The following is a 27,182-nucleotide window of genomic DNA, read 5'->3' as shown; positions in this document are numbered from 1 at the left end:
ATCTGGGAACAGCACCCCTAGTGGCAGCCATGTTTTCCTGTGTGGGATTACGCCCGCTATTGGGCATGAACAGGAAAATGCCAATGTCTTCACTAGTGCCGCCCCCACTCTCTGGAACTCCCTCCCCACCAGCCATCAGACTCGCCCCCACCTTTAATATCTTCAATCAAACTCTCCAGACTCACCTTTTCATGCTCGCATACCCCCTGCAACAGCACCATAATACATTCTGTTACACACCCTCTCAACAGATGCACCTATTGTCTCCACCCCCACCCTTTAGATTGTAAGCCTCTGGCAGGGCCCTCCTCCCTAGTGTTTCCAGCTTGATTATGCAATCTTACTGTCAATCACCCCTCTTGTGGACTAGAACAGTCTCTATTTTGACCTATGACACTGTACTGTTATCAAATCATTTGCATGATCTTGTTTTGTTGTGAGTTTTCTGTCTGTCCTACCTTGTATGTTAACCCATTTATCTATTGTGCAGCGCTGCATAATATGTTGGCGATTTATAAATACAATAATCCAATGTCTACAAAAACATATTCACTTTATTCCAAATTGCTTGTACAAAATCCCTCATAACCCATTAAAAGAGCAGATCTGCAGTATCCCTCCTAAGCTGACTCACAGCCGGCTGTGTCACAACATTCAGAACCCACCACGTCACTGCACCCATACATGTAAGGAAGTCCTTATACTCCCGGGAGTGACACACACACTTGCTGTTAATAAGCTATTTCCTTGGTGCTCCGGAATAACATAATCCCACATGTAGTTGCAGTGTATAGTATTGACACACTTTGTATCTTGTATGGTAACCCATTTATCTATTGTGCAGCGCTGCATAATATGTTGGCGCTTTATAAATACAATAAATAATAATAATGTCAGACACAGACAAAGGACTGGAATGAAACATATTCTATGATTTATTAATAAAGTGATAATGAATGGAGAGGCGTAACGGTGACTTGCCCTCCTACTCGGCCCAGCTTGGAGACTTGAAGGAGAAGCCCGGCATGGGATTGGTGGCTGCTCCACCCTCCAGGGCAGGCAGGCTCTCCTGAACAGGAACATCCTGCAAAAAGGAAACACACAGTTATTCTGGCTGCAAAATGCATCATAGCTTCTTATAAGGCAACACAGAAGAGGATTGTCAGTCTCTCTCTGGAGCAGATAGCAGAGCTCATTAGATCTATGTACTGTCTGACTGATATTTCTGTCTCTGTTTCTACACCTGTTTGGGCTCAAAACACAAATTAACCAAATGACTATAAAGCACTTATACATCAACAAAACATTGAGCGACAGCTTCAGGTAAGGTTTTACTGCGAGAAAGTTCAAAGGGTCATTAGTTCTGCTCTGTTCTATAGTTTAAAATACTGAGTGTTTCAACTAGAGGACAAAATACTTGAAGGTTACAATGTGGTCTGTAAATTGATGATCATTGAGACATGGAGGGGGTTGCATATTGTGATGTTATACCATGCCAAATATGCATTCATCATCAAACAGAGAGTCAGACCAGAGGGGTATGTAGGAGCACGACCAAAATGTAACCTCCAGAATGCAGATATGGTCCATTGTATGAGGTCTTGTGCTAAGATATTGCCAAATATTGGGGTAATGTGATGTATACCGTCTGTAGGAGATCTGCCGCCAAAGAGCCTTTATTATGTGTATTTAACTATGAGGAGAAATCTGCTACCACAAGCACCTCTAAACCTAAGTTCACAGATGTTGCCCATCTTATCCTAATTGCAGTGTGGGTAGAGCCGGCAATATTTGGCCACCTCTTTAGCAGCATCCGCCTACTGTGCCTAATGGAAGATCCAACCCTGGCAGTAACAGACAACAACACTTCTAGATTATGTATCAATATACAGTACCGGGAATGTGCGGATTGGCGGTTGCACCCTCCGAGCCTCCAGCTCTGTCCAGTCAATGGTGCTGAAGAAGGGGTGCTGGCGGATGTCCCCTCTCTCTCCAAGGCGACGGGCCGGGTCCTTCCTGAGGAGCTGTAAATACAAATGATAAAAGTTAGTTTACAGCTTGGCTTCTACAAAGCAAATGGAACAGCTGAATTCAAAATAAGATGCAGGAAAATTCCTTTTTTTTGCTAAAAACAAACAAAACTCATATATTGCATAGATGAATGGCAAGCTATATTTCAGCTGGATTACTGTGTTTTCATGTACATGTGTTTTCATAAACACCTTTGACGGATGTCGCCAGTTGGGGATCAGGGCCTGAACGCTTTGGGTGACATTGCTGGGCCGGGCTGCACACATGTGTTAGCTGGGTAGCTGATGACACGCTGTGGTCAGCTGCTATGCGGGGGAGGGTGATAAGTGGCGCGTGCATGACATCATGCGGCGGGTGGGGGATCGGCGCAAACAATGGGATCTGCGGGGGATCGGCTTCGCTGGGTTTGAGTAAATACGCCCGGCAGGCTTCCATAGAGGCAAAGGGGGCAATTGTCCCAAAGCCTGTAGGGGCCCACAAGGTGTCTCCCCCCAACTTAACTCTGCTCCTCTGGCGCCCTGCAATGGAACCAAAGTACTGACAGAGGGGTAACCCCCACAGGGACAGGTGAGATGCTACACTCCCAAAGACATTGCAGGGGCCCCAGGGAGCATAGTTTAGTTGGGGGGTGGCGGAGGGATGATAGCTGTCTCAGGGGCCCTGGGGTGAAATTTGGCTGCAACAAAGAACCCCTAACGCCACTTTTTGGTTGGGGGGTCTGTTGAGGCCCCAGGTTAATTTTGCTCAGGGGCCCCATTGTTACTAAAACATTGCCCTGCCACCCGGTGGATCGCTCGTGGGTTGGGGGTCTCCGGCTGCTGTACACCCGCCTGATTGTCGTCTCGGTGGTTATCTGCCGCCTCAGCCGACTTATGTCAGGCGTGTGCCCGAGGCTTATCAGACACTGCCAGATGGAGGTGTCACACTATGTCAATAGATTGCACAATTGGGGGAAAGAGGTGCCCTGGTTGGATAAAAGCATCTAAAAACAGCTTAAAAACGACAAAGGATATTAGGTAGCTTACCTCAATGATGAAATCTCTGTAATATATACAAAAGATTTTTTATTTAGCACAGGCAATGCAGGCCTATCCCCGCTTCTTCAGGTCAATAGCAGTGCCAAATGAACAAGTTCATAAGACATAGGACTTTTTCATTTGGCACTGCTATTGGCCTGAGGACGCAGGCATAGAGCCGCGAAACGTGTTGCCTGTGCTAAATAAAAAATCTTTTGTATATATTACAGAGATTTCGTCATTGAGGGCGCCTCTTTCCCCCAATTGTGCATTTTATACCCCCGAACTCTTATCGGCCGAGGGGAGGTGACAGACCACCGGTGGCCCACACCCCAGTGGACATCTGTCCCCGTTTTTTCCGTAAGAGACCGCCATCTAGGTCCTGGTTAGGACCACCCCGAGTGGAGTCGGGTTCATTGTCTCCACCTGCTTCCTGTGTTCGGTTGCCCCATGCAACCCTCCTTTGTGGGTAGATTTCCTATTTACTTTTTTCATCATCTGATGCACTAAACATATTGCACTACTGGGTTCCCGTTCTTTTGTCTCCTGTGTTTTTCCTGCAGGGTGCTGAGACACCCCAACCACAGTTTCTTTTCATGTCAATAGATTATTCCAGGTGTTGAAGATGATTAAAAAGCCTCCTGCTCTGTGCAGCTAACTACCCCAGCAGCAAGGTGGGAATTGGCATGTACCCCAAACAGTAGACACAGTAATGTGGTCTAGGCCGCAAAGAGGAGCTGTCAGTTTTGGAAATTCTCTGGAGGCTGCAGATTGAACGGAGCGATCAATTTTAATAACAGTGTGAAGAAACTTTAGAGTCTCTTTTTTTCCATTTTTTTCTATTACCGTCCAGTGACTAGGAAAACAGATGTTTGTAGGTGGCTGTAATAAACCTCATTCACTCACCTTCTTGATGAAGTTCTTAGTCACAACCTCAATCCAGATGGGGAACTTCGGGCGCTCCCGGGTGACGGATCGGATGAACGTCTCCTCATCGCTGCCATCATAAAAGGGAAGTCCTCCAGTCAGCATTTCTGCCACGGTGATGCCGAGGGACCACCAATCCACGGAAGTTCCATAAGGCTGGCCCAGGAAAATCTACAAGAGATGACATAAATAGGGTATCAGTGTCACTTGGAGGTAAAGAGAGATACGTTCACACCGGGGCCATTTCAGTGCTTTGCGTCAGACGATATAATCACATTTCTGACGCGATGCAGCTATGGTGATAGTGTGATGGAATCCGCTGGCATAATGCGATGTATGCATCAGGAGCGTAACTAGACATCACTGGGCCCCCCTGCGAAACTTTGGATGCCCCCCCCCCCACCCCCACTGCCCCTTGCAGCCCACAAATCCCTCGTTGTAGCTCTGCTCCCAGTACATACACACACAGCCGTATTATTTTACTACATGAGAGCACATGCTATATGGAGGAACAATAAAGACATGCTGAACATAAGATATAGTATTCACTGTAACTTTGGCAAAACATTCAGAATGTCACTGATTGATACTGTTATTATGGGATCTTGGACTCAGTATGAGACAAGCGCTCAATGAGGCAGTGACAGTCAGACATCAATCTAACCCACTCTGCTGTGTTGTAAAAGTAATCAGACACCATAAGGTCATTAGCCCCATGTGTGTGATAAGAATCTAGGAATCTTTTTGGAGTTATTGCTGATAAGGGACAGTCTACAACTTTTTTTCACCCTGTGACTCCTTTGTTTGTAAGGTTGTACATGAAGTCATCAGAACTTAGCAGCAGTGTGAGACAGATGTTTTTTACGAACCCTAGGGAGCAGGGACAGTGTACAAATTCCAAAGTGTTTATGATTCTGTATATGTGTGGTGGACACATACAGTCAATATAACAATGGTGCGAGAGCAGAATACGTTTTTTCTCCCCATGCCCTTAGTTGTCCGTCTCTCAAACTTTCCCCCCCACGGGCCCCCTGTGGCTTCTGGGCCCCCCTGCGGACGCATCCCTTGCAGAGTCTATTGTTACACCCCTGGACTATGCATAACATGCCCGTGCTGCAGTAGGTGCTGAATGCTTCGCTATATGTGTCACACCGCACGCATAATGCGCAATGTTACTTTTCCTCTCCTGCTTTTACGGAGGGATGCAACACCCCAATGTGAACTTAGCGGGAAAGGTTATAAAACAAATTCCTTGGTTATTTTTAATTTATTCGGCCTGCATAGAGATTAAATGCACAGGTATTAGTCCATACAAATAAATACATGAGTGAGGGCTCATTTCCATTTGTGCCGCCGAGCCTCTCCGAGACGCACGCCGGTACTTATACTGCTGCCAGTACGCATCTAAATCCCTCTAGCCATGGCATCCACATAGAGATGGATTAAGGTATGCAAGGTAATAGATTTGGGGCCCCTTGTGGTTCCTTTGGTAGACTGGAGTGGAGAGAGGTCAGAGAAGGTGGCAGGTGGGCCCCTTGACACCCAGTAGGCCCTAAGCACCTGCCTAGGTTGCCTGGTGGCTGATACTGCTCTGCATGCACAGCTATGTGGATTTCCCCACATGTAAAAGCCAAAGCACCCTAATAATTACACAAGGGGGAGTCGCTCCGAATCACTCCTAGTGGAAATGAACCCTTACGCTAAATACTCACCTAACGAAGCATCGGTGCCCCTCACAGCGACGCCTCCCGATGAGCGAGGTTCCCCGAGCAATCATCCTACCTGCGGGAACACGAGACGTCACATGACGGGCATGAACAAGAAGTCAGACAATCACGGTACTCTGCGCAGGAGTCGTCGGGGATCTTAGAGATCTGATCCATCCTGACGGTTGTTATCGCCGCACATCCCCAAACATCGTTCCTGTGATCTCGCGTCTGTACCCCTGTCCTGAGATCGCAGAAACAATCGCTCGTCACTCACAATAGCACCAATTGTCAGAAATATTGCGGTAACAATCACATAGTGGGTACGGCCTTTACAGTGTGTGACTGTGATAGGAGGGTTCCTGGCTTCACCTTCATTCTGCACTTACCTTCCAACAGCAATTTCCCAGCTTCCTCTCTGCCTTCTATGGCATTTCTGCAGTGATCTCTCTCTACCAGCTCTTTCTCTCCTCCTCCCCCTGTTCTCTTCCCCACACAGTCTGCGGTTCTTCATCTCTCCCTCTATAATGGTGGGGCAGTTATTAAGGAGCTATGTGGCCCCCTGCAAGTTTTACCTTGGGCCTCCTCAAGCAGTTTATACATAATAATTCATTTGGAGCACCAAACCCTGCCAAGGCCAGCAGTGCAAACAGCGGAGGGGAACAGTTTGATGTCTATCTTCTCCATCCACCACTCACCACCCTCTCTGTATCCCCTTCTATCCTCTCCATCCCCCACTCACCACCCTCTCTGTATCCCCTTCTATCCTCTCCATCCCCCACTCACCACCCTCTCTGTATCCCCTTCTATCCTCTCCATCCCCCACTCACCAAACAAACCAGTTTAGGGCACTACACACATACGATGTCTACCCACAGATCACTTAAATGGTAAGCAATCATATATTGCTGATCAAACAGGTAAACACCAGAATCCATCTATACATTACAGTCATGTTGCATAAAGCACCTCAGACCGATAGGTCACCATCTTACCACCCTCCGACACACCCCCAACCACCGATGGTACATACCTACGCCCATCAGAATCTGAAAAGAGAAAGATGGAGAGAGAACATATCATTAAGCACCATTACAGAAAACATTTGTGGCTGAACCTATCATTCAGTCCCTTTGGGATCGCTGTATCAAGCTCTCTCATGCATCTACCCTATCTCTGTAACAACATCCTGTCCCTATCTACACCTTGGCTTAGTGGTGGGACAACAAAGCTCTTACCTCAGGGGCCATGTAGTCTGGTGTTCCACAACGTCCAGATATCGTTCGTCCTCCGGTCAGCTGGTCCTGCGCGAGGCCAAGATCGATAATCTTCACGTGGCCATCCTCATCCAGCATGATGTTGTCCGGCTTCAGATCCCTGAGGGTAAAGATTGGGATTTGTGAGTACATTTGAAGGAAACTGAGAAAAATATGGACAAAACTATTGCTGACTCGTTCTGAAAATGCTACTTTCCTGGGGGCTACAATAACTTTTATATACTTACTAAGTCACTTGTCTGAGGGCCTGCACAGAACGCTCCACACCACGTGAGCACGGTCACCAGCGGGTCTCAGGCAGGCACAGTACTCCAGGATCTGCGCAGAACGCTCCACACCACGTGAGCACGGTCACCAGCGGGTCTCAGGCAGGCACAGTACTCCAGGATCTGCGCAGAACGCTCCACACCACGTGAGCACGGTCACCAGCGGGGGTCAGGCAGGCACAGTAGATGCTCACCTGGCCAACAGAGGGGATCCCAGGACCCGGGAGCTGCGGCGAAGGGCACAGGACGGCTGCTAGAGGCTGGAGGAAGCCCCGGGGAAGTAGATCTTTTTTTTTTTTTAAATCCTCGGACATTTCCTTTAAAACTGGGTCTACAATCAGCTTAGAGAACAGATATAAGTTAGTTACTCACCGATGGGCAATGCCTCGTTCATGAAGGAATTGGATGCCACAGACGAGCTCCGCCGTGTAGAACCTGAAAAAAGAGACAATGTTGTGTGTTAATGTCAGTTATTCATTTATTGTATGAATACTATTTACAGAATAAAGATTATTTGCCCATCTGTTCATATGGAAACCCAACAGCCAGCAAGTAACAAATGACAGCAGGGGCTTGGGGAGCAAACCACACACGGCCCCCCACACAGCCCAGCAGCCCCGCTCATCCCCGGACCTGCTCACTAACTGGGGTGATAAGCACTGCCATGGCTTTAGTGTTGCTTGGCAACACATCTGCTGGGCCATTGCTATGTTACTGTTAGAAGTGGTGACACCATCAGGGGCGCCTCTCCAGGAATGGATTAAGATGACAGGAGGCCCTAGGCAAGAAAGCAGTTTCTGATGGTCATCTGTTTTTTTCGGTAAGATTTGTTGGTGGCTAACAACCACCATGCCCCTAGACTCTCTTCAGGCCCTAGGCAACTTCCTATAATTGCCTTGTGGATGATCCGGCTCTGGCCTTGCCTATGCCTTCTATGTGGAGCCAAAAATGGAGGACAGACTATGGAGTGGAGAATTGCTAGGTGTGACCAGGGTGGAGAAGAGTGTTAATGGGTAGCAACTGATAAAGGCAGCAGGATCTGATAATAGGAAAGACTGGGGAATGCCAACCTGAACAAGTAAACAAGTAATAAAGGCTGGTTGGGTCCACTTGGGGGAGGGGGGGGGGACTTTGACGGACACTCTGAGGTCATGGTCTGCCGCCTGAGCAAATGAGCAAGCAATCCGTATGCGATACTTAAGGGGATCACTCTGTGACATCTCTGCCTTGGGTGCTGGGGGGGAGGGGGGCTTGCCCTGTTTGGAAACACCCATTACCCCCACACTCCACCCCTTGGATCAGCCAATATGGACAGATCCTTGCTTGAGCTTTCTACCCGCCCATCATCAGCAGAATGATTTATATACTTACTCTACGAGATGATCCGGCAGACATTCACGCTGCTCTATCAAGGATCCCAGGCTTCCTCCAGGCAGGTGTTCCATGATAAAATAGGCGTGGCTCTGTTTGAAAATAATAAAGACAATAATCACAAAAATGCACAATACTGTATTTTATTTTCCCCTCAGACTCCCTTTAAACACTAACAAATGTATGTAGAGTAAATCTGAGCAATTCAATATGCAGGTATGTTGTGTTATGTAGAAGGTGTGTTCTGTGTACATGATACAATGAATATAATGAATATAACTGTGGCCACATATGGAGGGAGTATTCTGAGTTACCCAACAATTACACATGAGTGCCCAGACTGCCCAGTTTTCCACCTTTTGCATCTAATTTTTTGATGTTTTACGTTGAGTGTCGGTATAAATGGACATATAATGTAAATTTGGAAAGTAATGGGAACTTGCTTTTGTGTAATGCACAAACTTTATTTTGCAAAAGCAGCGAAAAATGTCTGCTAAGCATGCTAGAGGAATGTGAACGCAAAAGTTGTAAGTGAAATTGTAACCTATCGTGAACATAATCTGGCAAATTCCCACTAACAGTAATTATTCTTATGGTTAGTGAGAGAATATATTGGCAATAAATTACAATTTTGCAATACAAACTCAAAATCCATAAAATTGTGAGTTAGTTCAGACTTTGGCAATTGCCAAATGTAGGGGCTGAATGGTGGAATGGTTAAAGTGGATCCGAGACAAACTTTTGCCGTTTTCATTTTTGTGCTCCTTACATATAGTTTCTGGGGCATTCTTACCCCAAATGCTTATTTTATTATAATAATTGGTTAGGAAACTAATAAACTATAGGAGCCCCGCCCCCAACTCCTCCAACGCCTCAGCGCTCAGTCCCATGCTGTAATTAATCATGGGAGCTGAGCTTGACAAGGAGGCACGTCTTATTTTCATTTGCCTGCCCCACTGCGCACTGATTGGTGGAGGCAGGAAGCCTCTGTCAGTGCGAGGGGGGCCATGGGCAGCGTGCACTGGCATCTAGGCGGGCCCCGGTAATTGTTTCCCTCTGCCGCTACTCAGACCGCATGTCATCGTTACATAGTTATTTTGGTTGAAAAAAGACATACGTCCATCGAGTTCATATCAACCCGCTGCGCCGCTATGACAGGACAGCGGGTCACCAATCAGGGACTATACAGGAAGACTGCCTGTATGCGCGCTGATAGGCGACCCGCTGTCCCGCTAACACAGGGGACAACTATTCTAGCTATACTGGGAAACTATACTAGCTATACTGACTACGGAAACTATACTGCGGCCAGCTATACTATCTATACTGGAGGGCAACTATACTCGCTATATTGTCTACGGAAACTATACTGGGGCCAGCTATACTATCTATACTGGGCGGCAACTATACTCACTATATTGAATGGAGCAAACTAAACAATCTATACTGGGGGGCAACTATACTAGCTATGCTACAGTGGTTTCAGAAGCAAGGGGGTGGAGAGGGGAGTGGAGTTCACAGGCTGAGGGGTGGAGATACAGAGCAGCTTTGCCTGCGTGTGTGTGTGATGACAAGCAAAACATGGCCGCACTCATTGTATCATATGAAGAAATAATAATTTACAGTTGAAGCTGTTTGCAGCTGGATTTACTGTTAAAAACATCTAAACTTTAGATAACATATATAGACAAGTTTCATGCTTTAGTTATTTTTTCATCTTGGATACGCTTTAAGGGCTCTGCTTCTAACACAGACAACCTGGGTTCAAATCTCAGCTCTTCCTGTTCAGCAAGCCACCACTTATTCAGTAAGGAGTCCTTGGACAAAACTCCCTAACACTGCTACTGCCTATAGAGGGGGGTCCTAATGGCTGCAGCTCTGGCGCCTTGAGGAGGAGAAAAGAGCAATATAAATGTTGTTTATCTTGTCTAGTCAGCAAAATATGGTAAAGTTGGCATGTGCATGGCAATTTTACCAGTAACCCTGACAATATAGTAGCATGCATTAAGCAATTAGTGTGACCCCCGTTACCTAGGTAACACGTAAGTTACTGTTACCACATGCAACGTAGCATAGGAATATGGAAACGTCCATATTTTTGTTTTGTTTAGAAAATGCCAGTTCCCTGGCTGACATACTAATCTTTTAGCTTTAGGGGTGCCCGAGGCACACCTGGAACTAGCATGCAGCCAGTGTGGGCAGGAAGCTGGGTCTGAATCCTTGTTCTTGGTGAGGGATTCCCAATGTTAGGATGAGTCAGCAATGATGACTCCTCCCCCACATTCCTCTCATTTCATGCTGTGTGGAAAGATGATGCCTGAGGAGAATGTAAATGAATAGCTTTGGATGGTTCTACATTAATTGGGGCCCCCTTAGTAAAAATTAACAAGCCACAACCCCTGAATCAGCACCCCCATATAGCAGTATCGGGTGTCAAGTGCCCCCCTAAGATAGCAGTATTAGGTGACCCCTCCCCCCCCCCCAAAGCAGCTGCCCCTACAGTTACCCCTACCCCAAGATAGCAGCATTAGGGGGCCCTGTTGTTCCCCCCCCCCGGCAGCAGCACTAGGTGGCATTTGTCCCAATCTTACCCAAATACAGCACTAAATGCCCCCCAGAAAGCAGCATTAGGTGGCCTTATTCTTACAACCCCCTTACCCCAACAGGTGACATTAATGGGTAGTATTTGTCATCCCCCTAGTGCCCTATCCAGACCTTACCAATGTACATGAGGAGAGATACCACAGAGACAGAAAAGGGGGGAAGCTAAAAGAAGAAGGAGGAGCGTGTCGGCTGAACAGGTGAGTACTCTGAAGTGAAACGGGGCCCAGAAGACCACTATTAACTTGGGGGGAGACCTGGGAGAGACCATCTCCCTGCTCTGGGGCCCTGTGCAACTGCTCAGTTTGTTCCTACTGAAGAACCAACCCTGTACACAGTATAGGGCATGTGACTGAATGGGGCAGGCAGGCTATACGTACCTCAGACTGCAGTCCAGCATAGGCATGACAGATGAATGGAGACCCTCTGACTTGCTGGAGGATTCTGCTCTCCCGCAGAAGGCTGGTGGTAACCTCCTTTTTGGGGATGCACTTGATAGCCACAGTCTGGTTTTCTCCAGGGAGGGAAGCCAGGACAACCTGTGAGGGACACAGAGAGATTAACATCATTTCATAATCTAATCACATATATGTACAGTGCTGGGAAAGGTTATTACATCAGCAGAGGCCGAATATGTGGCGCGGATGTGATGTCACACATTTGGTGGGCGGGGCGAGTTGTGAGACCAAAGCTATCGGCCGTTGCACGGCTGAGTTGATCCCCCTAGTTAGCCGCTTGCCGGGTAGCGGTTGGGGCTGCTGTACACAGTGGTCGTTATCGGCAGAAATTAATCTAGCGTGTGTGTACGAGCATTAGGCGTAAGGGCTGAAATCAGAGGTATAACTATAAACCATCAGGCCCCATAACAAACATCATCTGTTAATGATTCAGTCCTGATAGTGCAATCTTACTTCATCTATGTAGTACAAAGGTAATGTGAGCCAATGTGCTTTAACCATGAACTTCGGGTAGCCCCTCATATTATGCAGATGTGATAAAACTGTATAATTGAGATTGTTTGGTAATGGGCACCTCTAGGCACAGTAGCAGCCATCTCTCTCACACACATGAAGTGATGTGATTGGATGCAGCAATACAGTCACATACCACATATGCTGCATAAACCACATGACATGATAAGTCCCTCCCACAGATGCAGAGGCTGCAGGGAGGCTGTGCTGGACGACGTGTCTCCCAAATACGCTATTAGGAAATGCAATACATCTGCCGCAAGGCGTTCTGGCCAGCAGGACTGTTTCCAGGCATAGGAATCCCTATGCTGGTTTGCCCACCGCTGATGGTCACCTGGCTTTTTTGGTTAGATTTGGTGGAGGGTAGCATCCACCAGGCCCCCTAGACTCTTTCCAGGCCCTAGGCAACTGCCTAAGATTGCCTTGTGGATGATCCGGCGCTGCCTTTAAATGCAGAGAAGAAGAATTGCAAAACACCCAAACACTTGGTGCTCCTACACTGTATAAATGTAGTCAGGGGATCATTTTCAACAGGGTTGCAATCAAGGAGGAGCCAGCACAGTTTTGTGAGAAGTAAAGCTGTACCCGCATGTGTGTAAGCGGGCGGTGGGGGCAGAGAGGGTTACCCTACCTGTCACACTGCCTCTAGCTGCTGCGCCGCACGCTGTGAAGGGGGAAGTGTAGGGGGGGTGGAGCGCAGCGTGTGGTGCTGCAGCTAGAGGCAGCGAGGTATGTAAGGTAACTTTCTCTGTCCCGCCCCCCCCCCCCCCCTCCCCCGCCACTCCCACCTCAGTTCTCTCACAACTGTGCCTGCACTTCCCTAGCTGCAATCTGTATGGGGGCTTCCTGTAGTGCTTTTGTAATGGCATAATTATTGCTGGCTCAGGTGACCCTAATGGGTTTAAGTTAAGTTTGTATGCAGGAATACCTCCTGCATATCAAACAACAGAGTGCCCACTTTCTGGGTTCCTCTTTGCAGAGGCACGAGACATACACATGTCAATGCCAAGGCCTGTCACTTGGTTGTACTGCTGTGTGGCATGAGGACAGGGGGAGTGGCTACACTCTCCATAGCCAGGAATCACATGTCCCCATGGCAACTGATGCTTGGCGCTAGTTTAACAGCCTACAGGTTTACTAAAAATCCTACACATCCTTGATTTACATTCATTAATTACACCATTCTGCAGGAATCCATGGATACTGAGTTAGGCCCCTTTTGGATAGTGTATTCCAGACAGCATAGCACCTCCACTACCAAGGACCAACATCTAAAGGGCGACCCAGATCTGAAGCCGACTACTGCAGTCCAATGTATGGCCTTGTCTTCCCCTGAAAACCCACAGGAGTCACTGCCTGAATCCCCAGGAGCAAGGTAAAGCGTATCATATCACTGGCTGGGGATGCTGGCCTACATTTCCTTGCCCATCAGTATATACCAATGCCCTTACCACCATATACATTACATGTATATCTCCCTGTTATCATCTCCCCATCATGCTCTGTAGAGAAAGGGTGCTTACCTTCCCAAATGCTCCCTGTCCAAGAATAGAAAGGACTCTGAAGTCACCGATGGAGATAGCAGGTCTCTTGATGGACCGTTCTCCACTCTCCAGGTCCTCACTGCTCTGAGCCTTTTCAAGCTCCCTCTTCCTCTTGTGGGTGATGGTTTTCCCCACATGTGGACCTGACTGGCCACAAGGAAGCTTAGAGAAACTCATTGCTGTTATTTGAGCCTCTTAAAAAGAAATTTCTTTGAAAATAATCCAAAAAACTGCTGAGAGTCAATCGCTGAGGTGTGATCAGATCACCGTCTCAAACAAAATGGCCGACGCCGTCATGGCAACCCACTTGTGACAGTTATGACAGTTAAGATGAGTCTCAATCAGTGCCCAGTCATACAAACTGGCAGCAAATCAATATAATTACACTGGATCTTAAGAATGAATAGTAAATGGCTACCAGTTTGTATGATTGAGCCCTAATTGGCTTTTTAATGTATTTTTATATTGTTTATATGTTTGCTTGCATGAGCTCACTGGCTCCAGCCTGCTGATCATCTGACATCTAACTGCTAAACAGCCACCAGCACAACTGCCACCATCATGTTTGCTTGCATGAGCTCACTGGCTCCAGCCTGCTGATCACCTGACATCTAACTGCTAAACAGCCACCAGCACAACTGCCATCTTCATGTTTGCTATTTACCTGCATCAGTGTTTTCCTACAGCTAACATCTGGAAATATGCCTGTAGAAGGGGACTAGATCCCAGAAAGCTGGCATTATTTCACTTTATCAGTTAGCCATTAAAAGGTATTACTTTTACAAGACTTTGTTTTTTTCTACCTACATATATTGTTTGGCTAACACGGTACAGAAACATTTTTACTACTAACAAAATAAACGAGATTCAAGCCTGGTTTGTTTTTCTTGAACTTAACTTTAGCCACCAGCTTTTTAGAAGAGTTATTTGGATAAATATAGGGGTTCATTCACAAAACATACCTCATTAATTGCCTATTTTTACTTATTTTTCACCTTTTCTATAATCTGACAGTGTTTTGGACTAGTCCATCTCCTCTTAGGGGATTCTCAGCATTTCCTTCTATTCTTTAGAAAAGAACTCCAAAGAAAGGATCTATACAAAGATGTTGACAGGCCTCCCTACTTACTCGAGAATCCCCCTATAAGAAGATGGACTAGTCCAAGACCTGTGAGATTTTTACAGCCTATTATAAATGACAGAGAGGTAGGAAAGAAAGACATTTAGGGCCCATTCACACTAAGGGCTTGATTCACTAAACCGTGATAACTGCTATCACTGTCACGCTCGCATTATGCGCGCTTCATAACCGCTTAACGTTTTGCACGCGCTAATGCGAATTTTCCTGCGCAAAGCATGAAGAAAATTCACATTTTGCGTGTAAAAATTTGTGCGCGCGCAAAACGTTACGCGCGTTATAGCGCACGCAAAACGCTAGCACGGCCGTGATAGCAGTTATCACGGTTTAGTGAATCAAGCCCTAGAATCGCCTTTCTGAGCTTTCATTACTTTCATTAAAATCGCAGTAAAAATGGTTGAAAAATCGCCACGATTTTCACGTACGTGATCACGAGATCGCAATATCTCAGCGATTTTTCTGCAATTTTAACCACGATTTGAATGAAAGTGAATGGGAGCGATTTTAAAAAACGCGAATCAATCGCAAAACACTCAGAAAAGTGCTTCCAGTGTGAATGGGTCCTAACAGTGCATTTTACTCCACAACAAATGTACATTTTTATACATATGTAAGTACAGGTTTGGGGGTTTTTGTTTTGTTTTTTGTTAGGAATTTTCTCTCTTGTTGGGTTTCAAAACCAAATATATACCCATTGGGCACAGTCCAGTCACATGCAAGAGGTACTATGGCAAGAACTTGTATTTTGATAACCCTGCTAACATGTATATAATAGGAAAGACATCACTTTCTACAGCAGAGTTTTCTGTGTGATGCAAATGTGTTTTTTAATCAAATTTCTACTTGCAATTTTTATGCGTTTTGATGCGATTGTGATTTTGCTGAGGCTTTCTTTTCCTGGTTTCCCGATTGCTTACCTAAAAAATGCAAGGAAAATTGCATGCATTGCGGTTTTTTCAGCGCCGTGCTTAAAAAGCGCAGTAGTCAGGCCTCTGGCACAATACATGCAATTGCAATTTTTTTATCTGATCCGATTTCTGATTCCTATTAAAAAACGTACTGCATGCTGCTACGTTTTTTAATCGGAATCCAAATCAGACGTATAAAAAAATCGGAATCGCTTGTAGCGTGCAAGAGGCCTCACTGTGATTTATGTGTCTTTCTAAAAACGCATCGCACCACTGTGTACAAGTCATCACAATTTCATAGTTTTTCAAAAGGCCTTGCGATTAACCACTTGAGGACCCACCCTTTACCCCCCCTTAAGGACCAGCGCTGGTTTGAGTGATCTGTGCTGGGTGGGCTCTGCAGCCCCCAGCACAGATCAGGGTGCAGGCAGGGAGATCAGATTGCCCCCCTTTTTTCCCCCCTATGGGGATGATGTGCTGGGGGGGTCTGATCTCTCCTGCCTGCTGTGGGTGGCGGGGGGGGCACCTCAAAGCCCCCCTCCGCGGCGAAATCCTCCCCCTCCCTCTCCTACCTGGCCCCCTCCTGGAGATCCGGCTGCACAGGACGCTATCCGTCCTGTGCAGCCAGTGACAGGCTGTCTCCTGTCACATGGCGGCGATCCCCGGCCGCTGATTGGCCGGGGATCGCCGATCTGCCTTACGGCGCTGCTGCGCAGCAGCGCCGTACAAATGTAAACAAAGCGGATTATTTCCGCTTGTGTTTACATCTAGCCTGCGAGCCGCCATCGGCGGCCCGCAGGCTATTCACGGAGCCCCCCGCCGTGATTTGACAGGAAGCAGCCGCTCGTACGAGCGGCTGCTTCCTGATTAATTAGGCTGCAGCTGGCGACGCAGTACTGCGTCGCTGGTCCTGCAGCTGCCACTTTGCCGACGCACGTTATGAGTGTGCGGTCGGCAAGTGGTTAAAAAAACACAGCGCAAGTCAGCCAGTGTGTACAGATCCAAAAGTGAAATGAGCAGAAGTGTAGTGTGCAGTTGCTGGTCCGGGGATTGTGGTGACAGCAGGGGGGGGGGGGGAAGGCGACTCCTGTGGCCACATCTGCACAATGTTCACCATCTTCCTCCTGGCTTCAACGCGTGTGCAATGCATGTTGGGAGATTTAGTCCATGGCATGTACCGGTAAGTATTTGCATCCATGGACTACATCTCCCAGCATGCCTTGGGAGAATGAAACTGCAGCATGTGCAGAGGAGATGGTGACCACTATGCAGATGACTCTGCCTGGGGGACATCCAGGGCACCCCAGAATAGATCCGGGGAACATGCCACTGATCTTTGGGGCTAGCGACGCTCCTGGAGTAGGTTATACAATTCAGTTATATTAGAGCTAGGTCACACTATATCATCATGTATCCTGACAGTGACATATAATGTGAGATAGACAAAACACATGATAAAGAGTGTGCTAAGCGGTTACTGTTGAGGGGGAAGAGGTCCACTTACCCCAGACTTTACTACATTTTCCGGGACAACCTCTATGTGTATACACTGTAACAGGGAAGCCTTTTTTACTAGTCTTATCAATAAAATGCCTTTTACGCCACCGGGAAGCAAGAAAATACTCAGAATGAGGGCTTGTTCACACTATCACCATTTTCAATTTTTTTTTATAAGCGCTGGCGATTTTAAAAATTGCTCAAAAAGCATTTGCGCAATGATTTCCTATGAGACTGTGAGAGTTTTGGCTAAATGGAAGGTATACAGAAATCGCAAAGCACTTGAAAAAGCTCTTTGTATAGCGATTTCCCAAACACTTTTATGAATAAATACATTTTATTTATTAGTTTCCGGGTCAAAGCATTCACTTCCTGACGTCAGAAAGTGTCTAAATCGCTCAGCAAAAGTGCTTAGAAAAGCGCTTACAAAAACGCTTTTCTAAGCTCAAAGCGCAGGGAAAAGCACTTTGAAAAGCGCTCTATAAATTGCTCATCGCTTGCGATTTATAATGTGAACAAGGCCTAGTTCTGACAGTTACTTTTTCACAAGCTTTTGGTAGTTTTTCAATTGCAAAGTGCTGAGAAATTATTTTAGGGTCAGTTTCCACTGCTGCGGAAATCGTGCCGATTTCCGCAGCAGAGTTTCCCCACAAGCAAATCGTGCGGGGGAAACTCTGCCATAGGGGATAATGCTGCCGCTGTCCGAATCGTTTACCTTAGTGATTCAACTGACATTGCAGCATTTTTCTGTGCGGTTGACAGTGAATCTCATCAGGCCCGTTTCTAGGGCCGTGCGGCCCGTGCGGGCGCCCTGGGCGCTGAAGGAGTGTGGGCGCAGTAATGGAGGGGGGAGTCAGCCGCGGGGAGGGCAGCCCGACCTCTCCCTCCCTTCCTCTCTGGGCACCCTCCGTGCTCTTCCCTCCGAGTGTGACTGCACAGGTAGCACTGTCTACAGAGCGTATTAGCGCAACTCACCTCCCTCCCTGGTTCCAATCGCCGCCGGTCTCCTCTTCTCTTCGTTCATAGCCGCTGATAGATACACACGCTGCTTCCTGTTTCGCCGGAAGCAGCGTGTGTAACTGTATCAGCGGCTGTGAGGAGAAGACAGAAGAGGAGACTGGCGGCGATTGGAACCAGGGAGGGAGGTGAGTTGCGCTAATACGCTCTGTAGACACCGCTACCTGTGCAGTCACACTCGGAGGGGGGAGCACGGAGGGCGCCCGGAGAGGAAGGGAGGGAGAGGTCGGCCTGCCCTCCCCGCGGCTGACTCCCCCCTCCATTACTGGGGGCGGGAAGCTACCTATCTAACCACACTGGGGGGCAGCTACCTATCTAACCACACTGGGGGGCACCTACCTAATCTAACCTATACTGGGGGGCAGCTACCTATCTAACCTATACTGGGGGGCACCTACCTAATCTAACCACACTGGGGGGCACCTACCTAATCTAACCACACTGGGGGGCACCTACCTAATCTAACCACACTGGGGGGCACCTACCTAATCTAACCTATACTGGGGGGCACCTACCTATCTAACCTGTATTGAGGGCAACTATTCTGACTCCGTATATTAGAGGCACCCACCTAGCTAACCGATACTGGGGGCACCTACCTATCTAACCTATATCGGGGGCACCTGCCTATCTAACCTATACTGGGGGCAACTATACCGGCTACCTATACAGGAGGCACCTACCTGGCTAAATGGGGGCAACTATACTGGGGCACCTATGCCTGGCTACCTATACTATGCCTGGCTACCTATACCGTGGGGGACCTATAGCTGGCTACCTATACTGAGTGTAACTAGACCTGGCTAACCTATACAGCGGGCATGTATACCTGGCTCCGCGGGGGGGGGGGGGGGGGGCAATTTTAACACCCTCGCCCTGCATTTTAGCCTAGAAACTGCCCTGAATCTCATAACCGTGCATGGCTTCTGGGATTTATCTGCGTACTCCCAGACCAGGAAGTGCCACCGCACGTCTCGCAGGCGGCTAGTGGAAATTGGCCCTTAAAGAGAACATGAAATATTATTTCCTAGGAGAAAAATTAAGAGGTAAAGTGACTTGGATCTGGCCAGTGGCATAGCAATAGGGGGTGCAGAGGTAGCAACCGTATCGGGGCCAGAGGGGTCCACCCCTCAAACACAGTATTAGCTCTTTATTGGTCCTGTGCTGATAATATTCACTACTATAGTTTATTTGAATAGTAGTGATCATTAACCTCCCTGCCGTTATAAAAAATTGCTGCGCACGGCAGGGAGGGTGTTTTTTGGCTTTTTTTTTTTTTTTGTAGCATGTAGCTAGCCTAGCGCTAGCTACATGCTTCCCCCCTCCCTGCGGCGTCCCCCCGAATGCGCCGATCGCCGCCGGCGCATTAACCCATCCGGAAATCCCGTTCTGAACGGGATTTCCAGGAGGGCTTCCCCCGTCGCCATGGCGACGGGCGCGATGACGTCACCGACGTCATCGACGTCGTGACGTCAGAGGGAGTCCCGAACCACCCCTCGACGCTGCCTGGCACTGATTGGCCAGGCAGCGCACGGGTCTCGGGGGGGGGGGCACCCTCTGATGCGGCGGGTTGCGGCGAATCGGCGCGGAGCGGCGGCGATCGTAAGTTACACGCAGCTAGCAAAGTGCTAGCTGCGTGTAACAAAAAAAAATTTATGCAAATCGGCCCAGCAGGGCCTGAGGAATCCTCCGCAGCAGGTTACCCCGAGCTGAGCTCGGGATAACCGGCAGGGAGGTTAACACACAGTTTCCCATCCCCTTCTTGCACCTCTGACACTGTGGTTGTCCTTGATTGCTTTTGGTGTGATGTATAAACTGTTATCTAAGAGAATATTGGGAGCAACAACACCATGAAGTCCAAAGAACACACCAGACAGCTCAGGAATAACGTTATTGAGAAATTTAAAGCAGGCTTAGGCTACAAAAAGATTCCCAAAGCCTTGAACATCCCATGGAGCACGGTTCAAGCGATCATTCAGAAATGGAAGGAGTATGGCACAACTGTAAACCTACCAAGACAAGGCCATCCACCTAAACTCACAGGCCAAACAAGGAGAGCGCTGATCAGAAATGCAGTCAAGAGGCCCATGGTGACTCTAGACGAGCTGCGGAGATCTACAGCTCAGGTGGGAGACTCTGTCCATAGGACAACTATTAGTCATGCCCTGTACAAAGTTGGCCTTTATGGAAGAGTGGCAAGAAGAAAGCCATTGTTAACAGAAAAGCATAATAAGTCCCGTTTGCAGTTTGCCAAAAGCCATGTGGGGAACACAGCAAACATGTGGAAGAAGGTGCTCTGGTCAGATGAGACCAAAATGGAACTTTTTGGACAAAATGCAAAACGCTATGTGTGGCGCAGTGGCGGAGAACTAAAACTGCACATCACTCTGATCACGCCATCCCCACTGTCAAATATGGTGGTGGCAGCATCATGCTCTGGGGGTGCTTCTCTTCAGCAGGGACAGGGAAGCTGGTCAGAGTTGCAGGGCCGGATTTGTACTTTCCAGTGCCCTAGGCTAGCTGTCACCAACCGCCCCCCCCCCCCCCCCCCATTCTGTACAACTCTGACTAGTTTGAATGGGCTCCCCTCAGTTTTGCTGCTTTGCCCACTGTTCAACAAAGAAGCAGTGCATGCTCTGTCCACTCCATGTAATTTTGTGCTCCTGCTGTCTGCATGCACAGCAGGCGATAGTGTTCTGGGCTTGTATATTTCAGAAATGATGCTCATGTATGAGCAGCACTTGTCAAGTACTTATACCCATAACACTCCCTCTGCTCCTGTGCACATCCGTACAGGAGTGCAGAATTACAGGCAGTGGACAGCGCTGCTTCTTTGACCTCTGTGCGACTAGCTGCCGTCAGAGCCAACAAACAGGTGACAGCAGCACAATGCAGAGAAGTCCATCCAAAACAGAGAACAGGTAAGTAGAAGGATCTTACACTACACACACTGGCATAGATGTAGTGTAATGCTAGATACACACAATGCAATTTTCTTTACTGTCAGGTCGATTATTTCCATGATGTCTGATCTGATTTCCGATCAATTTTTTGATCAACTTGCTGTTCACTTCTATGAAAAATCATTCAGAAAATTGATTGGAAAGCAGATTGGACATGTTGGAAATAGTCGATCTGACAGTAAATCTGTCAGAAAATTGCATTGTGTGTGCCTAGCATAAGCTCAGGTGAACTTTACACAGTGACAATTTAGCACTTAAGACAGATCTTAAAATCAGTCAGCACGAAGTTTTTGTAACAAAATAATGCTTTTTATTGGCTAACCAAAAGAAAAACAGTGAACCTTTGGCTAATGAGCCGTATTCAGATTTTGTTCCTGTATACAAGATGTTAGGGCACACAGCTATATATACAGTCAGCAGGAGATGCATTGATTGTTTTGTAAATATAAATAAATGTAACACAGTTGTCATTCTGTTTCAAAACATCTTGCTTTCACTGATGGTTAACACAGTATTTTGCTGGCAAAAAAAAGCCAGGAAAGAGTTAAACTGTAGCACAAAGAATGTTGCTGTCATTCTCTAGGAGAAAAAAAAAACAAGCCATAAATTTAACAGATCTGAGGTCTTTAACAGCACTGACCTACTAGTAATAAACTAACATCAGTCAGGGAGGGGGAGAGCTGCTAATTCCTGCCTGTGAATGCGTGCTGCATGAAAAAAACTAACCAGAACTCAAGAGTTCTGCTACTTGAGCCCATATATTTTTCTTCTCACAGCAGATTGTTTGTCCCCTCTCATCATACAGGTGACAGCAGATGCTGACTGCCATAACGCACACTTTGCACAAGTAAGAGAGATGCAGGGATCTCTGGAATTCAGGCAGACCAGAGCAAAGCAGGAGAGGTGATTTACTTTGACATGTGACCTCTTATCTCTCCAATTCCTGCGACCTGCTGATTGTTATCGCCCTAGGCCATGGCCTCTGTGGCCTTCCCAAAAATCCGGCCCTGCAGAGTTGATGGGAAAATGGATGGAGCCAAATACAGGGCAATCTTGGAAGAAAACCTCTTGGAGACTGCAAAAGACTTGAGACTGGGGCAGAGGTTCATCTTTCAGGAGGACAATGACCCTAAACATAAAGCCAGGGCAATATTGGAATGGTTTAAAACAAAACATATCCATGTGTTAGAATGGCTCAGTCAAAGTCCAGATCTAAATCCAATCGAGAATCTGTGGCAAGATCTGAAAACTGCTGGTCATAAGCGCTGTCCATCTAATCTGACTGAGCTGGGACGGTTTTGCAAAGAAGAATGGGCAAGGATTTCAGTCTCTAGATCTGGCAGCTGTAATTGCAGCAAAAGGTGGTTCTACAAAGTATTAACTCAGGGGGCTGAATAATTACGCACACCCCACTTTGCAAATTTTTTTTTTTTTTTTTAAATGTTTGGAATCATGTATGATTTTCGTTCCACTTCTCACGTGTACACCCCTTTGTATTGGTCTTTCACGTGGAATTCCAATAAAATTGATTCATGTTTGTGGCAGTAATATGACAAAATGTGGAAAACTTCAAGGGGGTCGAAAACTTTTGCAAACCACTGTAGTTAGACATCTACACACGGTGAAGACAAGTTGCTAAAGTTCGAACAGAGCAATAAAATTTGCAAAAAAGAGGTGAATTCACCACCTGCCAGTTGCCGGTGTGAAAGGGGCCTTAGCTGACAGGAGTGGCACCAGTGTGGTCTTCTGCTGCTGTAACCCATCTGCTTCATGGTTTGATGTGTTGTGTGTGCAGGGACAGGATTCTGCATATGTTAGTTGGTGGTGCAGCACAGGGGTAGGCGTGAGGATACAGCATAAGGGGCAGGCATAGTGGCGCAGCACAGGGGCAGGCATGGAGGTGCAGCGCAGGAGCAGGCATGGTGGGGCAGCACAGGGGCAGGCATGGGGGCACAGCACAAGGCCTGGCATGGCGGTGCAGCACAGGGGCAGGCATGGTGGGGCAGCACAGGGGCAGGCATGGCGGTGCAGCACAGGGGCAGGCATGGTGGGGCAGCACAGGGGCAGGCATGGTGGGGCAGCACAGGGGCAGGCATGGCATGGCAGCACAGGGGCAGGCATGGTGGGGCAGCACAGGGGCAGGCATGGTGGGGCAGCACAGGGGCAGGCATGGTGGGGCAGCACAGGGGCAGGCATGGTGGGGCAGCACAGGGGCAGGCATGGGGGCACAGCATGGGGGCACAGCACAGGGCCAGGCATGGCGGTGCAGCACAGGGGCAGGCATGGCGGTGCAGCACAGGGGCAGGCATGGGGGCACAGCATGGGGGCACAGTACAGGGCCAGGCATGGCGGTGCAGCACAGGGGCAGGCATGGTGGGGCAGCGCAGGGGCAGGCATGGTGGGGCAGCACAGGGGCAGGCATGGGGGCACAGCACAGGGCCAGGCATGGCGGTGCAGCACAGGGGCAGGCAAGGTGGGGCAGCACAGGGGCAGGCAAGGTGGGGCAGCACAGGGGCAGGCATGGCGGTGCAGCACAGGGGCAGGCATGGTGGGGCAGCACAGGGGCAGGCATGGTGGGGCAGCACAGGGGCAGGCATGGTGGGGCAGCACAGCACAGGGGCAGGCATGGCGGTGCAGCACAGGGGCAGGCATGGTGGGGCAGCACAGGGGCAGGCATGGGGGCACAGCACAGGGCCAGGCATGGCGGTGCAGCACAGGGGCAGGCATGGTGGGGCAGAACAGGGGCAGGTATAATGGGGCAGCACAGGGGCAGGCATGGCGGTGCAGCACAGGGGCAGGCATGGTGGGGCAGCACAGGGGCAGGCATGGTGGGGCAGCACAGGGGCAGGCATGGTGGGGCAGCACAGCACAGGGCCAGGCATGGTGGGGCAGCACAGGGGCAGGCATGGTGGGGCAGAACAGGGGCAGGCATAATGGGGCAGCACAGGGCCAGGCATAATGGGGCAGCACAGGGCCAGGCATAATGGGGCAGCACAGGGCCAGGCATAGTGGTGCAACACAGGGCCAGGCATAGTGGGGCAGAACAGGGGCAGGTATAATGGGGCAGCACAGGGGCAGGCATGGAGGTGCAGCACAGGGCCAGGCATAATTGGGCAGCACAGGGCTAGGCATAATGGGGCAGCACAGGGCCAGGCATAGTGGTGCAGCACAGGGCCAGGCATAGTGGGGCAGAACAGGGGCAGGTATAATGGGGCAGCACAGGGGCAGGCATGGCGGTGCAGCACAGGGCCAGGCATAATGGGGCACAGCACAAAGGCACGCATAGGACCACAGCACAGGGGCATTCATGGTGGCGTAGCACAAGGACAGACATAGCCGCACAGGGGCAGGTATGGCGGTGCAGCACAGGAGCACACATGGTGGCACAGCATAGGGGCACAACACAGGGGCAGGCATGGTGGTGGGGCACAGGGGCAGGTATGGCCAGGGCCGGATTTGTACTAATTACCACCCAAGGCCAACTATACGTATGGTTGTTATCTCTATGTGCCCGAGAATTCGTCTTACTTTCTATCATTGGAAGTCACAGACAATAACCATTTCAGTAATTCGCGTATAGATAATAAGTTATGTTTTCCTTAAGAACTTTTATGTTTGCCATCTCGAGTCGTTAATGATGGACCCATTGAGTCACCATGAGAGTTAGGCTGAAGTAAACCTGCAGGATAGAGCTTACAGGTCTAGCAGGGACGACACAAGTACAGGACAGAGAGTTCAAAGGTTAAAGCTGTCCTTGTAGATAGGGATGGCTGCATAGAACAGCTTTACTGCCCCTCACTGAGCCGCCCCCAAACTTCTGGTGCCCTAGGCCATGGCCTATGTGGCCTTGCCAGAAATCCGGCCCTGGGTATGGCGGTGCAGCACAGGAGCACACATGGTGGCACAGCATAGGGGCACAACACAGGGGCAGGCATGGTGGTGGGGTACAGGGGCAGATTGTCTCTTCATCAATCTGCCCATACATTGCTAGAAGTACGGGTACCTTGAAAAGGCTTGTTTATCAAAGAGATTATAACACTGAGAGCTGAGTTTAGAGATACATTACTGTGAACAGGTAAGCAGGAATCAGGGTCAGACAGGAAAAAAGAGGGTAATCATATAGAGATTTGCACATCAACATTTTAGCATATAACAAAAAACTATTTCTAGTATTAACTGTTTATTGGACTTCCAGCAGGTCACATACACAGCAATACTATTTCTGCATCTGCAGATCCACTTGAATCTGAACTAGATATTTTGTTACTCTTTGGAGGGTTATATAAGTTAGCAGAAAAAGTATTTTTACATCTTTGAGTCCCAACAACCGTCTGTTAGGATGAGCTGATTTTGACTCTTTAAAATTCCTCATGAAATGGGAACCCTGGGTGTTCGATAAACCTGTAAGACAACACAAATAACAGTGAGTATTGACATTGTTAAAGCCCATTATAGTATCCAACACTCGTCCGGGCCCCCCAGCAAACAAAATGATCCGGGCCCAGGGCCGAGCCTGAGCGGGTGCTGCGGGTGCAAGGCACCCAGGCGCCTGCCTCTGAGAGGCGCCGCCCGGCCGCCACTCTCCCCCTGTGGCCGAAGCTTGCTCGCTCCCTCTAGCCGCCGGCGCCGCCGCGTCAGACCTCGATCAGGCGGGCGGGCGCTAGGACCTAGCACGCCGCACTGATATGCGGAAGTGACTTCACTTCCGCATATAGAGCGGGTGCGTCCAGCGCCCTCTCACTGGTCGGGTCGCCCGCTGATTGAGGTCTGAAGCTGCGGAAAGGTGAGGGGGGAGCGGCGGCGGCGGCGGCTAGAGGGGAGCGGAGCGGAGCGCAGCGCTCCTGTCACTAACTACCTAAACGGGGACCCTATACCCCCTGGCTACCTAGACTGGGCACATATACCCCCCTGGCTACCTAGACTGGGCACATGGCTACCTAGACTGGGCACATATACCCCCCCGGCTATCTAGATTGGGCACATGGCTACCTAGACTGGGCACATATACCCCCTGGCTACCTAGACTGGGCACATGGCTACCTAGACTGGGCACATATACCCCCCTGGCTACCTAGACTGGGCACATGGCTACCTAGACTGGGCACATATACCCCCCTGGCTACCTAGACTGGGCACATGGCTACCTAGACTGGGCACATATACCCCCTGGCTACCTAGACTGGGCACATGGCTACCTAGACTGGGCACATATACCCCCCTGGCTACCTAGACTGGGCACATGGCTACCTAGACTGGGCACATATACCCCCCTGGCTACCTAGACTGGGCACATGGCTACCTAGACTGGGCACATATACCCCCCTGGCTACCTAGACTGGGCACATATACCCTCTGGCTACCTAGACTGGGCACATATACCCCCTGGCTACCTAGACTGGGCACATATACCCCCTGGCTACCTAGACTGGGCACATATACCCCCTGGCTACATATGCTGGGCACATATACCCCCTGGCTACATATGCTGGGCACATATACCCCCTGGCTACATATGCTGGGCACATATACCCCCTGGCTACCTAGACTGGGCACATATACCCCTGGCTACCTAGACTGGGCACATATACCCCCTGGCTACATATGCTGGGCACATATACCCCCTGGCTACATATGCTGGGCACATATACCCCCTGGCTACATATGCTGGGCACATATACCCCCTGGCTACATATGCTGGGCACATATACCCCCTGGCTACATATGCTGGGCACATATACCCCCTGGCTACATATGCTGGGCACATATACCCCCTGGCTACATATGCTGGGCACATATACACCTGCCTTCATATGCTGGGACATATACCCCTGCCTACATATACTGTGGACATATACCCCTGCCTACATATACTGGGGACATATACCCCTGCCTACATATACTGGGGACATATACCCCTGCCTACATATACTGGGGACATATATCCCTGGC

At 49.0% G+C, this 27,182-nt stretch overlaps 2 protein-coding genes across 7 annotated transcripts in view; both read right to left on the bottom strand.

The window, feature by feature from the left end:
- Window positions 1-912: 912 nt before the first annotated feature.
- LOC137564315 (putative protein kinase C delta type homolog) lies at window positions 913-14,168 on the bottom strand. Of its 4 annotated transcripts, XM_068278046.1 has the most exons (10): window positions 13,690-14,162; window positions 11,576-11,734; window positions 8,595-8,686; window positions 7,596-7,658; window positions 6,919-7,057; window positions 6,714-6,729; window positions 5,687-5,756; window positions 3,954-4,145; window positions 1,896-2,024; window positions 913-1,084 (listed from the first exon to the last, which is right to left on the bottom strand). In XM_068278046.1, the coding sequence occupies exons 1-8, from the start codon at window positions 13,885-13,887 to the stop codon at window positions 4,073-4,075; spliced, it is 810 nt and encodes a 269-aa protein (XP_068134147.1). In that variant the 5' UTR covers window positions 13,888-14,162; the 3' UTR covers window positions 913-1,084; window positions 1,896-2,024; window positions 3,954-4,072. The 4 variants fall into 4 exon arrangements, with proteins under 4 accessions (XP_068134147.1, XP_068134146.1, XP_068134148.1 ...); XM_068278045.1 differs by lacking the exons at window positions 913-1,084; window positions 1,896-2,024 and adding an exon at window positions 6,070-6,202 and having other exon boundaries at window positions 4,117-4,145; window positions 5,687-5,924; window positions 13,690-14,168; XM_068278047.1 differs by lacking the exons at window positions 913-1,084; window positions 1,896-2,024; window positions 13,690-14,162 and adding exons at window positions 6,070-6,202; window positions 13,095-13,666 and having other exon boundaries at window positions 4,117-4,145; window positions 5,687-5,924.
- A 7,352-nt stretch (window positions 14,169-21,520) lies between these two features.
- LOC137564314 (aldo-keto reductase family 1 member C15-like) overlaps window positions 21,521-27,182 on the bottom strand; it is a 67,334-nt gene continuing 61,672 nt past the window's right edge. For all 3 annotated transcript variants that reach the window (XM_068278044.1, XM_068278042.1, XM_068278043.1), the window contains one exon: window positions 21,521-25,634. In XM_068278044.1, the coding sequence (XP_068134145.1) occupies window positions 25,592-25,634 (43 nt within the window). In that variant the 3' untranslated portion in view covers window positions 21,521-25,591. The remainder of the gene's footprint in view (window positions 25,635-27,182) is intronic.

This window comes from Hyperolius riggenbachi, chromosome 3 (genome assembly GCF_040937935.1).
Source record: "Hyperolius riggenbachi isolate aHypRig1 chromosome 3, aHypRig1.pri, whole genome shotgun sequence".
NCBI classification, from domain to species: domain Eukaryota; kingdom Metazoa; phylum Chordata; class Amphibia; order Anura; family Hyperoliidae; genus Hyperolius; species Hyperolius riggenbachi.
The sequence above is the reverse complement of the archived record's forward strand: the minus strand, read 5'-3'. Positions and strand labels throughout refer to the sequence as shown.

Bases quoted from the DNA above. Each gene is read 5' to 3' on its own strand.
- LOC137564315 (XM_068278045.1), bottom strand. From the start codon at position 13,887: ATGAGTTTCTCTAAGCTTCCTTGTGGCCAGTCAGGTCCACATGTGGGG. The intron at 11,735-13,689 runs GTAAGCACCCTT...TGTCCCTCACAG, and splicing joins GACAGGGAGCATTTGGGAAG to GTTGTCCTGGCTTCCCTCCC. The intron at 7,058-7,595 runs GTGAGTAACTAA...CTTTACCCTCAG, and splicing joins GAACGAGGCATTGCCCATCG to GGATCTGAAGCCGGACAACA.